This window comes from Coenobita brevimanus, chromosome 99, assembly GCF_032717465.1.
Source record: "Coenobita brevimanus isolate Jiangsu-jjx chromosome 99, ASM3271746v2, whole genome shotgun sequence".
In the NCBI taxonomy this organism is placed as follows: domain Eukaryota; kingdom Metazoa; phylum Arthropoda; class Malacostraca; order Decapoda; family Coenobitidae; genus Coenobita; species Coenobita brevimanus.
The window spans coordinates 4,649,587-4,668,962 of NC_137052.1; the positions used below are offsets into that span (position 1 = coordinate 4,649,587).

General features: G+C 42.1%; 1 protein-coding gene across 1 annotated transcript in view; it reads left to right on the forward strand.

The window, feature by feature from the left end:
- The window catches only part of LOC145414371 (muscle calcium channel subunit alpha-1-like), a 1,622,725-nt gene that overhangs the window by 724,387 nt on the left and 878,962 nt on the right, over positions 1–19,376 (forward strand). The window contains exon 23 of the mRNA XM_080283905.1: positions 8,303–8,432. Within this exon, the coding sequence (XP_080140031.1) occupies positions 8,303–8,432 (130 nt within the window). The remainder of the gene's footprint in view (positions 1–8,302; positions 8,433–19,376) is intronic.

Below are 19,376 nucleotides of genomic sequence, written 5' to 3' on the forward strand. Positions count from 1 at the left end.
CATACCTTCAGCTTTCTCGTGGGATGTTTGTTGAGCCTTTGTCGATTACCGTAGGACTTGTGGAGACCTCTGAAGTTGAGTAACGAAGTCTCCACTTTACACTTCCCAACAACCCGTAACATGATTACCACAGCCAGATATTAACACTATAAACACTACTCTATGATTATCAAGTAGTTTGGGATCCATACTTCAAATAAAAACCACTGTGAAAGCAATGAAAATTACGAGCGCGTATGACCTTCCCACTTGCGCTAGTTCGCTGTTGGTATTCTGTCATTTATTATTCATAAAACCCCTCACACTTTATATTTCTATTACTATATAACACTTATATATATATCTACAGTCTTTATCCATAAGTTTCCTTCAGTAGTATTAGTTTATTGTCACAGTAGGGATTCAATTTCTTTCAGTAAAATACGTAGCATTCACTTTCTCGTCCTGTATACTAGCATTGAGAGTGAATGTCACTTTCACCTTCACTCTCATAACTCATAGTATTCAGACATGCTAGAGTGAAACTTTCACTTTCATTACTCCTGGGGTATATACTCGTATTCTTATAACACTACTCATTTACATTTCTATTTACGTTCTCTATTTTATTTATGTTATTTACATTTCTATTTTATTTACACTGTGTTATGCACTGTCACATGAAGTAACTTATAAAACTATTTTCCACTGTTCACGTATATTTACATTCATTACTTTCACTTGCTGTTTACACATTATTTACACATTATTTACAGTTCCACTTGCACTGTTTTACTCAATAGAAAGATTGTAGTCACTCTTTTATCAATTGTCAGCCCTTTACCTCTTTCCACACGAGGTTTAGTAGGGGGTAAAGGTCACAGGGCCCTTTTGCATGGGGGTGAAAAGTCCCTGAAGTTAGCAAGAGCAAACAGATGTACCTCCACACTGGAAGATGAGAGTGAACTGATAAGGGTGGGCCGGGGTGGTGGCCTACCTAGGGAAATGCATTACTGCCAACGTAGCCTCTTGACAGCAGCTAATATATAGCAGTGAAATGATTGGCAGGAAATCTTGACAATACATTATAAATTAGGTAGTTCCAGGTGAATGTAAATATCACGTAGGCTTCTCCCTTCCCTCCTTATATGTATATTTATTACGAAAATAGATTATACGGCATATTTCAAGGGGAAATAAACAGCGAAAATTAGCGAACGAGGGCACGTGAGGTGTTGTCAGGTGATAATTAGCCAATTCCAGGTGTATGGCACTCTCACTTACCTTATTTCTTTCTTGTATATATTATTTGGTATAAGAATAGGGCATAGGGCTTATTTCAATGGATGAAATCAGTGAAAAATTCCAGGGAAGATTTACTTAGCGTAGCACGGCCGGGCAGGCGAGAGGATAGGGTGATGGAGGGGGGGTAGGGAGGGGAGTCAAGAACGGGGAGAAATGGCTAAATTGTCAACAATGGATGGGAGTACAGATGAGATTAGGAGTGCTGACTAGTGTTGGACATTGGCAGTACTGATAGATGACACAAGTCACCACTTGGAAGCCTGGGTGAATTCAAAATAACACAGAATCACAAAAGCGACGCCCCGCGGTATGATCCCTTGCTCCCAAGTATCACGAAAGTGACGCCCCGCAGTTAAGGGGTTAAGGAGAGGAACCCAGAAGTGTTTGGCGAGGTTTTAGTGCACACTATTTCTCGAAGAGTCCATGAATATCCATCGTAAGTGCCTCTAAGAATTTTAAGTGTCCCTGGAGAATTCGTGACACCTGTCCTGAAGCGATTTATTCTTATTACACATCATGATCACCTGTATTCTTTCAAACCAGGTCAGTGTCAAATAGATATAAGGAACGTATAGGAAAAATTTAAAAGGTAATATCCAAAATAAATCGGTATGGAAAAGGGATTACGTAACCACTAAGACCATCTGGAATATAAACGTCCTGATTTCTTTTTTTTTTTTCTTTATTCCCTTCTTTTCCCATAAATTATCGCCCTTCTTCCAGTCAGTCTTTATTTATTTTATTTATTGATGTTTTTATTATTGATTTAAACTTGGTTATACAAACCACAGGCCTGTGAGAAAGCCTTTTCTTACACGTAACCAGCGACTTCGTAGGCTTGCCTTTGCTAACAAGTACCTTACCTGGGGTGAGGAGCAATGGTTGTCAGTGTTATGGTCTGATGAGGCAACGTTGACTGTTACCTGTAATTGAGGAGTGCGAATGTACCGGCGCAGAGGTAGTGACACGCTTGACCCCCGTTACATGGCAAGCATATTTAAACACCCTCATTCACTAATGGTATGGGGTTGTTTCTCTGATAAGGGGTTGGGGAAGCTTGTTGTGCTTCCCAGGAACTGCAAAGTGAATCAGGACATTTACCTGGAGCTGCTTTGTGATCATTTACCTGAGTCCTTCGAGCTCACAGGTGCACGAGTGTTTCAGCAGGACAGTGCACCTGCTCATAAAGCCAAATCTGTCACCAACTGGCTTCGTGACTGCGAGTTCTCCTTCATGAAAGACTGGCCAGGCAATAGCCCAGACCTCAACCCGATAGAAAACCTCTGGTACCTCGTAAAGAAAAATCTCCAAGGGAAGGACGTGACCTCTCTGCCTAAGCTGGAAGCAGCCATTCGTGAGTCCTGGGCAAGTATATCACCCTAGCACCTGAGGAACCTGGCCCCTTCACTTCCACAATGTCTCAGGTCTGTGAAGAGGCACCAAGGAAACCTTCTATCTATCTATCTATATATAGCCCGACGCCCTAATCCCGCAATGGGTGGCCGCAGACAAAACGCCTCCAAGTCACTCTGTCACCCACCATTTGACTACCCTCCCCCCAACTCACCCACCCCTCCCTCATATACCTCTCAACTCCATCCCTCCACCTCATCCTCGGTCTACCCCTCCCTCTCCCTCCCTCCACCTCACCTACATACACCCTCTTAGTCAGTCTTTCATTCTCCATTCTCTCCACATGTCCAAACCACCTCAGTGAATTTCTCCTAATCTTCTCAACCACATCCACATCTACCCCACAACGTTCCTTCACTTCTTCATTCGTCAACCTGTCCCTCCACGTCACTCCACATGCTCCTCTCAAGTAACTCATTTCCACTGCTCTCACTCTTGACTTGTTCCCCTCTTGCAAGGTCCACGCCTCGCTTCCATACGTCAGGGTAGGGATCACAATACCATCATGCAGTGACTTCTTAACTTCCATACTCACCTCCCTATTTCTCATCACTGCTTTCAGTGTACCAACAACCTTCCTTCCCTGCTTTACCCTTTCACGTACTTCATCCCCCAAATCTCCATCCTTACTCATCACACTACCCAAGTACTTGAATGCACTCACATTCTCCATATCCTCACCATCCAACCTCACTGCACACTCTGTGACTTCATTCCTCTTAAACACCATAACTTTACTTTTGTTTACAATAACTTCCAGCTTCCTCCTCCTACACACTGTCCCAAATTCATTCACCAAACCTTGCAACCTTACCAACCATTAAAGGTAATTATAATGCATTATTTACATGTTTTTTCCATAATTGAAAGGTTTGTTTTGTTGGGGGGGGCACCGGTCACCACATACTTCTGTTGAGCACTGTATATATATATATATATATATATATATATATATATATATATATATATATATATACAGAAATCCCTTTAAGACCTGGACGCCTAAGTCCCAGACATTTCGGGTTCGGGTCCTCGGACACCAAAAAAAAAAAAAAGTGTACATCCCTACTTTAAATGTGCCCTGCAGTGATGAACAGCTGTGTTTTGGTGTGTAGTTCCTCCTACATCTGCTAGAGCACCCATGCATCCTCCCCAGTTCCTGCCTACCTACCTTTGTGACTGCACGCATGTTGCCATGGCTGCCTACATGCTCTTTTTTGTGAATAAACAGTGAATAAACTGGAATACCTCCTCACTATGTCACATGGGAATTTACAGTGTTGTGCAGTGTTAAGAAATTAGTATTCAGAGTGCAAAGGATTAAATGCAGAGTGCAACACTGGAGTTTTGTAACTAGCATGGCGCAAGTAAGAACAGAATATGCATTGTTAAACAATTATAATTCAGAGTGCAAAGGATTAAGTGCAGCACAACACTGGATTACTGTACATGCTTCAAGTACACCTTCACCATTGTTACAGCCATAGAGGAGGCAGGTTATACTTCTCGACAGCCACGGACGTGTTGTAAATACCCTGTACGCTGCTAAATATTTTCCATACTCATTTCTAATTTCTCATTCTCTAGTTCCTTTTCATTTATTTCATGGTTTCTTTCCTTTATTTGTGTGCATAGAGTCTTAAAAAGGTGCTGTGCATATCCAGTAGTGAGTTATTTAGGTGGCTTTCAGAGTTAGGTTGGGTTGGGGTTTATATGTACCTGTCCAGGGGCATTTTTCCCAAGTCTTAGACATGCCTTTGGTTTTATTACGTCGGATCTTGGAGGGATTAATATATATATATTTGTATATATATATATATGTATATATATATATATATATATATATATATATATATATATAAAATAAATACATATATTATTATATATACACACCCACCGCAAATTGACTTAGGACCTACACACAGAATTGCTGTGGTAGAGTTGTCTGTCATTGCTTTTTTGGGCAAAAAGTAACTGGCAACTCCTCTGGTGTTGGCGGGAGGTGGTGAAACGCTCAGCACATCAGTGCTTGCCCAGAAGCGAGAGTGGGAGAGTATGTTCCCGTCACTTCGAGCTTGCATCTCCCTCTTTTTTCGTATGCATTACTGTTTGCCCTGTTATTTTCCTAGAATTGAGTTGTCATGCCTGGAAAGTACTGCTCAAGGGATGAGAGGGTTCATGTCATTGCATGGAGGCAGGATAATGTCCCTATCGACACAATTTGTGAACGTATTGGACACGCAAATTCGACCATCATGAAGCTAGACTTGAGAGGGGGTGGACATGCTTGCAGACAACGGAGGAAAGCCTGGAGAGAAATATGAGGGCAATCTGCATTAGAGGTTTTGAATTCTAAGCGTCCAATGCCAACATTGAGGACGGGACGTTGTGTAAGCAGTGATGTGTGTGTCTCATCATAGCTTGTGTTCAGCCTAATGTTAAAAGCAAAAGATTGTATTGTTAAGGCTGCTGCACTTTCAACAAGCAAGCTCCATTATGGTGTGCAGAAACCTCACTAGTGTTACCAAAATTGTTAGTCAGGGGTTCATAGATGTACAGGTCAATGCACGCCTCCTTGGAACGCACAGCACATTCCTCAAAAGCCCTTCATCCATCAGAGTGCAGGCTAAACATCAGATGTACTGTACTGTAGATGGCGGCCTTGGAGTTGCAGGCCGCAGCCAACAGAGGAGGAGAAGAAGAAAGCCAAAAGAAATGGAGTAATCATCTAATCTACCAAAGGAAGGATCCCAGCACTCGGATGTCTCATGTTGATATTGTACATTTGTAAGTGCGGTCAACCAAAGAAGTTTCGGCCATCTTATCACACATACCTTTCTGAAACAGACAAAGCATTGTGATACATGTATCACCCTGTAATTATAAGTGCAGATATTGTCCATGGTAATTATTATGACTCGAAGCCACTGAACTTCACATATTGGCTGGTGTATTTCTTAAGGCAGTATGTAAATAGATTCTTGTGTGTCTACCAAACTTTCCCATTTTCATAACCATCGATCCCAAGGTGTGTGATACTTTTTTGGTTGACTGTACAACAATGAAAAAGATAAGAATAATTTGTAAATTACGTTACTTAGTGGTAGGTGGTGGCGACCATCATCCACTCACTTGATGTAGTGCTGCCTACTTCTTCCTTGGCCTTTATCATTCTTTTTCTGTGCCTGCCCTCCTCTCTTCCTATTTCTCCCATCTTTCCTGTCACTTCTTATTGCTTTTCTTTCCTTTACAGGTGGCTTTACATTGAGTGACAAGCCAAATGGTTTCCTGATAACCAAACCATACGTGCTCCCTACGTGTCAACAAGTGGGTTGGTGGAGGGTTAGTGCCCCTCTCTGTAAGACAAATAACTCGGAGTCAAATGGCCACCCCTTATGGGATTATGGCATCTGGTAGTAGATAGATAAATAGATGAAGATTCTTGCTGCAGCATGCGGCCTGCCACCTTATGTCGTACCAGAGCACAAGCATGGCAGTGAGAAAGACGACGACTTCCAGAGGTACAGATACGCTTCTGAAGAGGGAAATAATCAAGAATCCTTGACTGACAGCAGCAGAATTGAAGAAAATGCATCCCCAGCTGTTACAAGACGTCTCAGTTCTAACTATCCAACACTGCTTGCAGAAGGAGCTGGGTTTGCCAAGCCGCACCGCAGCCAAGAAACCGCTTCTCACTGACCGCATGAAGAAGCAGCACATCAGCCTGCCAAGAAGTATGCACACTGGATATCAGATGAATGGAGAAAAGTTATGTTTTCCGGTGAAAGCAAATTTCAAGTGTTCCAGGTTCGTTATGCCAAGGTTTGTCGCCCTGCCTCCCGTAGTCGATATGGCCGTGCTTACATGGTGCCAACTGTTAAGCACCCACTATCAGTAATGGAATGGAGGTGTTTCCTAGGTGAAATGGGAAGGGGAGGCCTCTACTTTCTTCCAAAGAACTTGATGAATGGTGGCCAGTACATTTAAGTTCTGAAAGATCATTTGTTAAACTTTTTTGCAATTCATGGGTACGACTTTTTCATGCACGATTCAGCTCCATGTCACAAGTCAAGAAAGGTGACAAAAGGGCTTCAGGATAGTCGGATTAACTATCCACCACTGCTTACAGAAGGAGCTGGGTTTGCCAAGCCGCACCGCAGCCAAGAAACTGCTTCTTACTGACCGCATGAAGAAGCAGTGCATCAGCCTGCCAAGAAGTATGCACACTGGATATCGGATGAGTGGAGAAGTTATGTTTTCCGGTGAAAGCAAATTTCAAGTGTTACAGGTTCGTTATGCCAAGGTTCGTCGCCCTGCCTCCCGTAGTCGATATGACCGTGCTTACATGGTGCCAACTGTTAAGCACCCACTATCAGTAATGGTATGGAGGTGTTTCCTAGGTGAAATGGGAAGGGAAGGCCTCTACTTTCTTCCAAAGAACTTGATGAATGGTGGCCAGTACATTCAAGTTCTGAAAGATCATTTGTTAAACTTTTTTGCAATTCATGGGTACGACTTTTTCATGCACGATTCAGCTCCGTGTCACAAGTCAAGAAAGGTGACAAAAGGGCTTCAGGATAGTTGGATTGAGGTCCTCGACTGGCCTGTCAACAATCTGGATCTAAATCTGATAGAAAACTGCTGGGCAAAGATGAAGAAAATCATGGCAGAGAAGAAGACACCCAATCTGGACAGCCTCAAGACTGAACTGACAGATTCATTCATTCATTCATTGCCAGATGCCATGTATCCCAAATGGGGTGGCCAAGGGCTTAGAGTTAATTGTTTTACAGGGAGGGGCACTAATCCTCCACCAACCCCACTTGACACGTAGGGATGCTTGACACGTAGGAACTGACAGATGTTTGGTGCAATTAAATGTCCTTAGATTACTTTAGAGATCTAAGTGATTCCATGCCAAAATGCATCCAATTGGTCCTGAAAAACAAGGGAAACATGATTTCATATTAATGAATGGTATTTCATGAACAAACATTGTGATATACAATGACTTCTGTGTTTTTTAATACCTTGTGGGGGGAGGTCCTAAGTCAGTTTGCAGTAGCTGTATATATCCATCCATCATCCAATCCTACATTGCCCGATGAGGAGTGTAGGGCCCAGGGCTAGGCAAGTTGGTTCTTTATATATATATATATATATATACATACACACACACACACACACACACACACACACACACACACACTGCTGCAGCCCAGCAGATTTTTGGTTTACGTTGCTGAATATGCAGTGTAATTAATATATTAAGTGAAAATAATTTGAAAGTGTAAATACACTTCTTATTGGAATATGAGATGGCATTTCTATATTAGGGTAGCTTGAGTATTTCTGTTCCTTGTTATTATCACACACTTCATGTATAATGTATGGAATTATGGTGTGGTCTCTTTAAGAGTGCAAAGGCAGCCCTTCGCGTGAAGTTAATTATATTCTTTCTGTGTCATATTTTTCATGTCTTTAAAAATTACAGTTCACAGTACGATTGTACAGTACAGTACACTATATTGTTGCTGTGGGAATTTAAATTATAGCAGTTTGATCATTCCAGTCTCAATAGTAATCAGTGTCCTGGTCCTGGCAGGTTTCGAGTCTTTTGTCACTGGATCTGCAACCACAGTCTCTTCAGCAATGTCATTCTGGTGTGCATTCTCATCTCATCTGGCATGCTGGCAGCCGAGGATCCCTTGGACTCTGATTCCAACCGCAATAAGGTGAGCTGCCACACAGGTTATGGATTTAATTATTCATGATTATTCTATCCCATTTTCCCATGTACTGTACTAGAAATCCTCAAAATATATTGCACCCTCTCCCCCTCCTTGTTTTTTAAAGTTCATTGTATATTACAGAATAATTTCATACTGAAATTCTGTATATACCCATAATGGTAATTAGCTAGTTCATGCAGTTTTTAGTTCCATTTATATAGGTGAAGTAAAGTTTTGATAGAACCCATCCTAAACCTATATTGAAGAACAGTCTGTACTGTTCACAGCATGACAGTATTGATCCACTGTAATGTGATAAATAACGAGACAGTAAGCTGTGAATTTCAGCCAAGGTGTTGATGTGCTTCATTATAAGTAGCAAGACACTGAACAATAAATTTTAGCACATTTATTGATTCACTTAATTTTGATAGGTAACAAAACAGTGAACAGTACATTTCAGCTTAGGTATTAATTCACTTCATTTTGATGAGTAATGAGAGCATGAGAAGTTGCTCCTAAAATAGGTATTGATCCACTTCATTATGATAAAAGAGACCTTGAGAAGTGACTGGCTGCAGATATTGATCCACTTTATTATGATAAATATTGATAATGAGACAGTGAGTAATAACATTCAACATAAATGCTTATTTACATAACTTAATGGACAGGGTTATGTGCAGTGGTCTGATTTAATAAGCTCACATAAAGCCTCTCATGTGTTGATAAGGTAGCTCTTCCTTGTCAGATATGGATGTACAGTTGCATGCAAAAGTTCTGTTCCCCTTTCTTTCCATCAGTAACTCATACATTAGTTGCAGTAGTTAAAGGTAACAGTAAGGAAATAGGAAACATAACTAACCAGACAGATTATAGTGACTACATACAACTCTACCCAGACTCGTATGGTGTTATACGTTACTGAAGGGCAGCCCTAGGAACAGAACTATTGCAGGGGAATGTACAAAACTGTGTAACATGAATGCAGGCATCGTAATTAGAAGTATCATAGCCAAGGATATATTCTAAATGTCATAACTTTATCCATTCACTGGCACTGTTAGTATACGGAAACTGTTAAATCAACTTTATAGGTAGCAGAGAAACTCTGATGGGAAATTTTTCAGTACGTGTATATACTTTGTGTACTTGACACTATAAAGGGATGTAAAAATTAAAAATTAAAAAAAATGAGAACTCACTGTTACCATGGGAGAGGAAACTGAATGTATGATAAACAGTATACCCTGTATATATATATATATATATATATATATATATATATATATACAGTACCCTCGCGTCCAACACGCGTTAGTCCAGCACAATTCGGGTCCAGCACGGAGAGCAATTAATTAGTATTATTTAATACGATTTAATTACTGCAACACGAGTGTGTTAGCATAACACGCACAGAGCTCCAAGAAGTGGGCGAAATCCGCAGAGTTCACTCTAGCACGATCACCCCCAGTCCAACACGGTCATACTGGACATTCCCATGATGATGATAGCCAATGAAAAACTTCTGATCAAGTAGCCTTCCCCGCCCGCTATCATGACGTGATCATGATGCCGCCCAATTAAAAACGCTTCTGGTGTCACATGATATTTTGTTTACATTTCTCCCGCCACAGAGCCACTCAGTTGCATAATTGCATTGGAAGGTGCTTTTTTCTTGCTCCATTTTCTGCCCTTGTTACTGCATTTTACCTCGCTCACGATGCCTAGGAAGCCTTCTGAGAACCCCAAGAAGCGTCAGCACCTCCCTCAGGCCACCAAGCTAGAAAGCATCGAGGGGAAGAAGAAAGGGGAGAGGAAAGTTGACATTGCCAAGGCCTACGACATGAATGAAGCCAACGTGATCATAATAAAAAACTTAAGACAAGATCCTGGCAGCCGAAGGCTATCACACGGCACTTCACACCAGGTTTGCCGAGGATACGATGGTAAATCGGAACGGTCTATCTATCTATCTATATACCCAGGCTGCCTCCCCCCAAGGAAAGGGAGGTAGCCGAGACAGGACGACACACTCCCCATTTACTCATCCATCCAAACACATTCATTCGCATCTTAGCCCCAAAGGGGAGAACGGACAGATCCTCACCGCACCACACCGCACAAGGGTCAACTGCGCAATGCAATCAGTGACATCTGCAGCAGGGCCCGACAGCAGAACTGGTTTGCCCCTGCCACATCATAACAGACCCATCCCCTTACCTGCACCTGACGTGACTAGCTGATCAGACCAAATGCGGGAGAATATCCCCTCAGGGCTGCGTCATCACTTATTCATTCACAATTTCTCTCCATTTATTTCTGTCATGCACAGCCACTCTTCCTTGCTCAACAGACATCCCTCTCGCATCCAACACTCTCCACACTGTCCATCCATCCTATTCGTGGTCTTCCTCTCAGCCTTACACCTCTCACATCAGATCTAGTTATCTTTTTCACCAATCGCTCATTATCCATTCTCTCCATATGCCCAGACCATCGCAACACCCTCTGCTCAACTCTACCAGCCATCTCCCGAACAACTCCAGTTCTCCTTCGCACTTCATCATTTCGCACCTGATCCATACGTGTCACTCCACACATACTCCTCAGACACCTCATCTCCATTACATTCAAACTTTTCCTCTCTGCTACACCCATATTCCATGTTTCAGCCCCATATAATGCAGTCGGTACCACAACACCCTCATACAGCCTTCTCTTTACATCCATTCTAAGCGAACGACATTTAAACACTTGTTTCATTCCTCCCAGCACCTTTCGTACTTCATTTATTCTAAACTTCACTTCTGCATCTATTCTTCCATCCACAGCAACATGTGACCCTAGATATTTAAAACAATCTACCTCCTCAAGCAGCTCACCATTCAAAACTATATTCATCCCCCTACCATCTATCAACCTCGTACACTTCATCACTTTATTCTTATTCTCATTTACTTTCAATTTCCTCCTTTCACACACACCCTTCCAAACTCCTCTGCCAACTGTCTCAATCTCTCCTCTGAATCAGTCACCAGTGCAGTATCATCTGCAAACAGCAGCTGCTTCAGATTCCACTCTCCACCATCAACATTCACCAGACTCAGACCTCCACCTAAAACTCTTGCATTCACCTCCCTTACAACACCATCCATGTAAATATTAAACAACCAAGGCGACATCACACATCCCTGTCGCAGCCCCACTCTCACGGGAAACCAATCACTCACAGCATTTCCCACTCTTACACATGCTCTACTATTTACATAAAAACTTTTCACCCCTTTTAGTAACCTACCATCAAGTCCATACAATCTTAAAACAGTCCACAAAGCCTCCCTATCAATTCTATCATACACTTTCTCTAAATCCATAAATGCCCAAAACACATCCTTGCCTTTCGCTAAATACTTTTCACACACTTGTCTCACAGCAAACACCTGATCAACGCATCCCCTCCCTCTCGTAAAGCCACACTGCTCATCACCAATCACTCCCTCTGTACCCTCTCTAACTCTCATAATTAATACTTTACCATACACCTTACCTACAACACTCAACAGACTTATACCCCAAAAGCTAGTACATTGATACTTATCACCCGTGCCTTTATACAACGGGACCACACAAGCACTTGCCCAGTCAATTGGCACCTAACCTTTCTCAAAGCACACATTCAACAGTCTTACTCACCAGTCAACAATAGTCACTCCACCACCCTTCAGGCATTGCACAGCACACCCATCCATACCTGCGGCTTTCCCTGTTTTCATCTCCTTTACTGCCTTCTCCACTTCCTCCTTCGTGATCAAAGAATCATTTAACTCTCCCAACATATTTATTCCTTGCACCCTTCCATCCGCCACAATCTCAGCCACCCTTTCCTCCTCTACATTTAACAATCTTTCAAAATACTCTGCCCATCTCTTCCTTACTGCATCCATTTCAATTAACATCCTTCCATCCTCTGATTTTACTCGTTCTTCCTTCCCAGACTCTCTCTTTCGCACCCTTTTCACCTCCTTCCAAAACATTTTCTTATTCTGTTGAAAATTCTCTGTCAGCCGCCTACCCCACCTCTCATCTGCTGCCACTTTAGCATCACGCACAGCCCTTCTCGCTCTATTCCTCTTTTCCTCATACCTTTCATATGACATCTCATCCTTCCTCTGCAGCCACACTTCATATGCACGTCTCTTCTCAGCCACAGCCATACTTACTTCCTCGCACCACCATTCACTTCCTTTTCTTACACCACCACCCACACGTCTCACACCACACACCTCTTCTGCATGCCCCACCACACACCTCTTCTGCATGCCCCACCACAGCACTCTTAAACAACTGCCATTCCCCCTCCACGCTGCCATTTTCCCGATCTTTCACTGCGTTCCACTCATCTTTCAATTTCTCCTGATACTCTATCTTCTTCTCTCTTTTATCCAACTCACTCACTTTAAAAACCTCCCTGCCACACCTAACCCTCCTAGCTCTCGCCCATCTCTTACCTACTCTTAACTTTCCCTCCACCAGGTAGTGGTCAGACATACCTCCACCCTCCCCTCTCAGAACTCTCACATCCAACAATCTTCCTATTACATTCGTAGACACAACCATATAGTCCATCAAAGCTCTATCAACAACCCTTCCACCCTCCTGTCTCACCCATGTATACTTATAAATATCTTTCTTCTCAAACAGTGTATTCCCAATCACCATGTCTCGCTCAACACACATCGCTATCATTTGTTCCCCATTATCATTTCTTCCAGGCACACCATGCATAAAAACTATGCCTTCAACTGCTACATTTCCCACTCTAGCATTCAGATCTCCCATCATTACCACATTCACATTCGCTCCAAAACTCTGCAGACACTCATCAACATCATTCCAGAAAGACTCCCTCTCTTGTTCATCCCTTTCACTATCAGGCCCATATGCACTCACAAACACCCACAACTCACGTTCAAATTTCGCTTTCACCCACATCAGTCCCGATGACACCTCCTTCCATTCAATCACACATTGCTGTACTTCCGGACTCACTAACAAGGCCACACCTTCTCTTGCCCTTCCTCTATCAACACCTGACAATCTTCCATTCACACTTCCAAACATAGATTCCCCCTTCCCTTTCATCTTCGTTTCACTCAAAGCTAACACATCCAACTTTCTTCTCACAAACATTCTCCCAATCTTCTCCCTTTTAGCCTCAATCGTACTACATCCACGCACATTCATAGACCCAATCTTCAGGGTACGGGGAACAGTAACATGGTAAAATTGACGACGATACCACAGGCATTTTGAATTCATCTGGATGGATTCCTGCCGAGCATACGCCGGGGAAAACAGTGTGACCAAAACCCAGGCGACTCGACAGAGAATGTATCGTACTACAGCATTGAACATTTAACCTGACACTGAATACATATTAACATTTTAGAATAAATATCAATCGTTTTGAAACCCTTCTCATCGGCGTGCGTACCAGTTTATAAACAAAGTTGCTTCTCCTTATTCTCTACCTAGTCAGCGACAGCGATTACTTTCCACAGTCACGAGACGGGGCTCTGGCAACAGTGTGAGAAGCATGCACTTTGCCGAGGATTACAGGGCTAGGACAGGCAGAAGCAGGACCTTCCATGGCTGTGGACGAAGATAGTGATTCTGAGTGTGATTTCGAAGGATTTATGAGGGAGGTTTGATTTCGAAGGATTTATGAGGGAGGTTGAGGAGGAGCAACAGCCATTACCCGCTAGTGATGCCAGCAGCCATCCTCCGGGGACCCAGTAGGTCAAACTACAGCCTTGGATACCACCTTCTGTTCCCAGCAAGCCCACCAACGCTATCCTAAAAGGTTAGTTATCATTCATAGCACAGTATCATTTATTATAATTACAATAGTACCAATATATGTACTGTATAGGTATATGGTAGGTATTTAGGGTGACTTTTCCGAGGGTTGCTGACATATGTCATTTTTCCCCATAAGCTCTGTTGTTAGTCCAACACGTTTTTGGTCCAACATGTGACCCATGCATGACAATATTACCATGCTGGATGCGAGGGTACTGTACATATATATATATATATATATATATATATATATATATATATATACTGTATATATTTTAATGTGCTGTACTTAGTTTGTACTCTCAGACTTCCACAAATGGAGATCCAGCTATATTTTGAAACTATAATTTTAGGATATTAAGGTACTGTAATGTGTAAACAGCAAGTGAAAGCAAAATGAATGTAAATAAAAGTGAACAGTGGAAAATAGTTTTATAAGTCACTTCAAGTGACAGTGCATAACACAGTGTAAATAAAATAGAAATGTAAATAATGTAAATAGAATAGAGAATGTAAATAGAAATGTAAATGAGTAGTATTATAAGAATACGAGTATATATACTAGGAGTAATGAAAGTGAAAGTTTCACTCTAGCTTGTATGAATACTATGAGTTATGAGAGTGAAGGTGAAAGTGATATTCACTCTCAATGCTAGTTTACAGGACGAGAAAGTGAATGCTACGTATTTTACTGAAAGAAATTGAATCCCTACAGTGACAATAAACTACTATTACTGAAGGAAACTTATGGATAAAGACTGTAGATATATATGTTTTATATAGTAACAGAAATATAAACTGTGAGTGTTTTTATGAATAATAGACAACACTAGCGGTGAACGATCGGAAGTGGGATGGTCATACGCCCTCGTAATTTTCATTGCTCTCAGTGTTTTTTTTTTTTGAGTATGGATTCCAAACTATTTGAGAATCATAGAATAGTGTTTCTAGTGATAATATCAGGCTGTGGTAATCATATTACGAGTTGTTGGGAAGTGTAAAGTGGAGACTTCGTTACCCAACTTCAGAGGTCTCCACAAGTCCTACGGTACTCAAGGAAGGCTCAACAAACACCCAAGGAGAAAGCTGAAGGTATGTGCCATAAGTATATGTGGTTTTAATATTCTAGGACTAATAACTGATTTTTGGCAAATATTTTTAGAGAGTCTGTCGGAGCGTGAATATGCCCGCGGGAGCCACAAGTCAAAGCAAAATAATCCCGCGGTTTAAGGGTTAAAAACCAATCTGAATGGCCTAACAGCTGTCAAGCAAGCTAACCTAAGCCTATCATCTGTAAATAACTCACTAAAATCAACAAATAAAATCTGATAAATGTCAAATATAAATCTGGAAAAAATCAGGCTTAGTAAGCTGTTCCCCAAAATGACAATGTTCATGCCACCTGTGGCTAAAACATATTAATCTAAGCCTAAAAACAGTTTATAAATCAACCTAAACACACAATTTTAGTAAAAAATATGAACAAAATCAGAAAAAAAAAATAAAAACCCATCGTTAAACCAGGGTTTGGACGTTGTTAAACGGGTATGGTGGTATTTCAATCCCCATCGTTAAGCCGGGGTATCGCATCTAGGAGTATCGTATACTGAGGTATTACTCTATACTCTTTTCAGTTTGCTTTTTCTGAATGCATCTTTAATCTATAATGAAATAGGTCCAGACTGCAGTTATCTGATTGCACATACAGGTTTTTTGTTTTTTGTTCTCAGATAAGTTTGTATCATTCATGGAAAGGTGAGAGTGTGAGAGAATGGGAGTATGGATGGGATATATGTGCAGGAGTAGGTGAGAATGAGAGGGCAAAAGAAGGAGTGTGTATAGTTGTGAGTAAAAGATGGAAGAAGAACATAAGAGAGTATGGATCAGTTGGGTCAAGGATTGTGTGGGTAAGATTGAAAGTTGGAATACAAATGTGGGCGATTGTGTGCGTGTATGCGCCAACGCAAGATCGTGCAAGCAGAGCGAGAGAAGAGTCCTGGACAAATGTGTAAGTGTGCATGGAAAAGTTTGGAAGGAATGAGAGAGTGTTTTTGATAGGTGATATGAGTGGTAAAGTAGGGAATGTGAAGGTGGATGGAATAGTTGGTGAGTGGGGTGTGCCTGCTGAGATAGATGAGAATGGGAGTGCGTTAGTGGACATTTGTGCTGGGAGGGGGTTGGTGATAGCCAATACTCTCTTCAGGCATAAAATGATCCACAGGTATACATGGTGAGTGATAAGAAGGGTGGGTGGTGAACTGAATGAAAGGAAGGCAGTGATTGTTTATGTGTGTGTGGATGAAAGGATGCAAAGATGTGTAATGGACGCAAGAGTTTATAGAGGTTGGGGGAGTGGACTTTCTGACCACTGCTTGGTGGTGGCCAGAATCAAGATCCAAATAAGATGGAGAAATAGAAGAAGGGAAGGATGGGAAGAAGGAGTATTTGCAAGGAAAGTGAAAAGGTTACAAGAGGAAGAGAAAAAGGCAGAATATAAGAGAGAAGTGGAGGAATGATTGGACAAATATGAATTGGAGCAGATGGGGGACGTGGAAGGTGTGTGCAGGATATTCACAGAAGAAATATGTGCAGCATGTGATGTGGTGTGTGGGATGAAGAGTAGACGGAGGGGGGTGCAAGGAACAGCGTGGTGGAATGAAGAGGTGGGACAGGCTGTGGCACAAAAGAAGAAAGCATACAATGAATGGATGAGAAATAGGGGCATGGAAGAAGTTGAGAGGTGGAAGAGAGAGTTATATGTAGAAAGAAAGAGAGAGGTGAAATGATTAGTAAGAGAGAGTAAGAAGAGAGTGGATAAGGAATTTGGAAGGAATTTGAGTGTAAAGTGGAGGGACTGTAAGAAAATGTTCTGGAAAGAGGTGAAGAGAGTAAGACAGGGCAGAAGTGAAGTTAGCAGGGGAGTGAATGATAAAAATGGTAGATTATTAGTGGAGAAGGGAGAAAAAGTGAGCAGATGGAGAGAACAGTTTAAGGAATTGTTGAACATAGAGGATGGAAGTAATGCGAGTATAAGTGGCTGGGGAATGGCTGGGAGGAGGAGGGAGGTGAAAAGACGGGAAGGAATCAGTAGGATAGAAGTTGTGGAAGCAATGCAGAAAGTTAAATTGGGGAAAGCCCCAGGAATTGATGGAGTGTGTGGTGAAATGCTGAAGCATGGGTAAGAGATAGTAGTAAAATGGATGTGGAAGATGTGCAGATTGGCCTGGGAGGAAGGTAGAGTCCCAGAGGATTGGAAGTCAGGTATAATTATTCCCTTGTACAAAGGAAAAGGGGAAAAAGAAGTGTGTGGTAATCATAGGGGTATTTGTCTTCTTAGCATAATAGGGAAAGTGTATAGTAAGATACTTACTGACAGAGTTAGAGAAAGAACAGAAGAATTGGCTGGAGAAGAACAGGGAGGCTTTAGGAAGGGAAGAGGTTGTGTAGATCAGATATTCATTCTTAGATCTTTAGTGGAAACGTTTCTAGAGAAGGGAAAGAAGTTGTATGTGGCTTTCATGGATTTGGAGAAAGCATATGACAGGGTGGATAGACAAGAATTGTGGAAAGTATTAAGAGTATATGGAGTAGATAGGAAGTTGTTGAATGCTGTGAAGAGTATGTATGATGATGCTAAGGCTGCAGTGCGTGTGGATGGTGAACTGAGTGAATTTTTCTCTTTGAAGGTTGGGTTGAAACAGGGATGTGTCATGTCTCCATGGTTGTTCAATCTGTACATGGATGGGGTAATAAAAGAGGTACAAGGTAGGGTAGTGGATGTTGGAGTGGCCCTGGTGAGAGAGGGTAGTGTTTGGAAACTCCCTGTACTGTTGTTTGCAGATGATACTGTGTTGTTGAGTGAAGACGAAGGGGAGCTGCAGGGCTTGGTGGATGAGTTTGGGAGAGTGTGTAAGAAACGGAATCTAAAGGTGAATGTAGGGAAGAGTAAAGTGATGGTCTTTGAGGGAGGTGAAGTCAGTGAATGTACAGCGAGGTTGGATGGTGAGGAATTGGAAAATGTGAGTACGTTTAAGTTCTTGGGTAGTGTGATGAGTAAGGATGAAGGTTTGGAGGGTGAAGTGCTTGAAAGGGTACAGCAGGGAAGAAAGGTTGCTCGTTGCTTGAAAGCAGTGATAAGAAACAGGGACGTGAGCATGGAAGTGAAAAAGTTACTATGTGACAGTATTGTGATACCAACTCTAAAGTATGGAAGTGAAGTTTGGACGTTGTTGGAAGGACACAAGTCAAGAGTGAGAGCAGTGGAAATGAGTTACTTAACCCCTTAAACGCGGCCGTGTACAGTCGATCCCCCCCGAGTGGCGGGGTTGTATCGCGGTCTGAGTACCTGTAGGAAAATATTAGCCAAAAATCAGAGATTAACCCTACAACATTATACTTGGTATGGCAGATAGTACTTACATTCAGCTTTCTCCAGAGACAGGTGTTGAGCCTTCGTGGACTACCCAAGGACTTGTGGAGATTTGCAAAGTTGGGTAACCAAATCTTCACTTTCACACCTCCAGCAACCTGGTTTCCCCTCTACCACAGCCTCATTCTGTCACAGTAAACTTTATACTACAACGTAAAGGTAGTTTGGAATCCGTATTTGTACAATAAGCACTGAAAATAAGGCTAAAATCAACGGAGCGTACGGCCGACATGCACCGTGGCGGCGGTCTTCCCGTCACTCAACAAACATTTCCATTTTCACAGCTAAAAATATGTATACTACATTATTTTCAATCATATTACTTCCCAAAAGATCAGCACGGCGCGCTTTTTATTCTGCCTTACGCCCACCACTTTATTCTCGTTCCTGTCGGCTGCTTGCACTGACTGGGAAGAGCTAGAACTCGCCATAATGTCACTTTGAAAGCCTGCAGTAAACTGACGCTAAACAGGGGCAAACCGTGAGAAAAATAGCTAGTGTTACAACTGGGGAAACAAGCGTTTCCTATTAGCATAAACTGCTTGTGAGAGTAGAGCACAGATTTACAGTTCTGAGCGCTCAGAGCGCTGCCATGTATCACAGCCAGGCTGGCCGGGCCGTGGTGGGGGGGGGACGGGGGGAAAACGCGATAC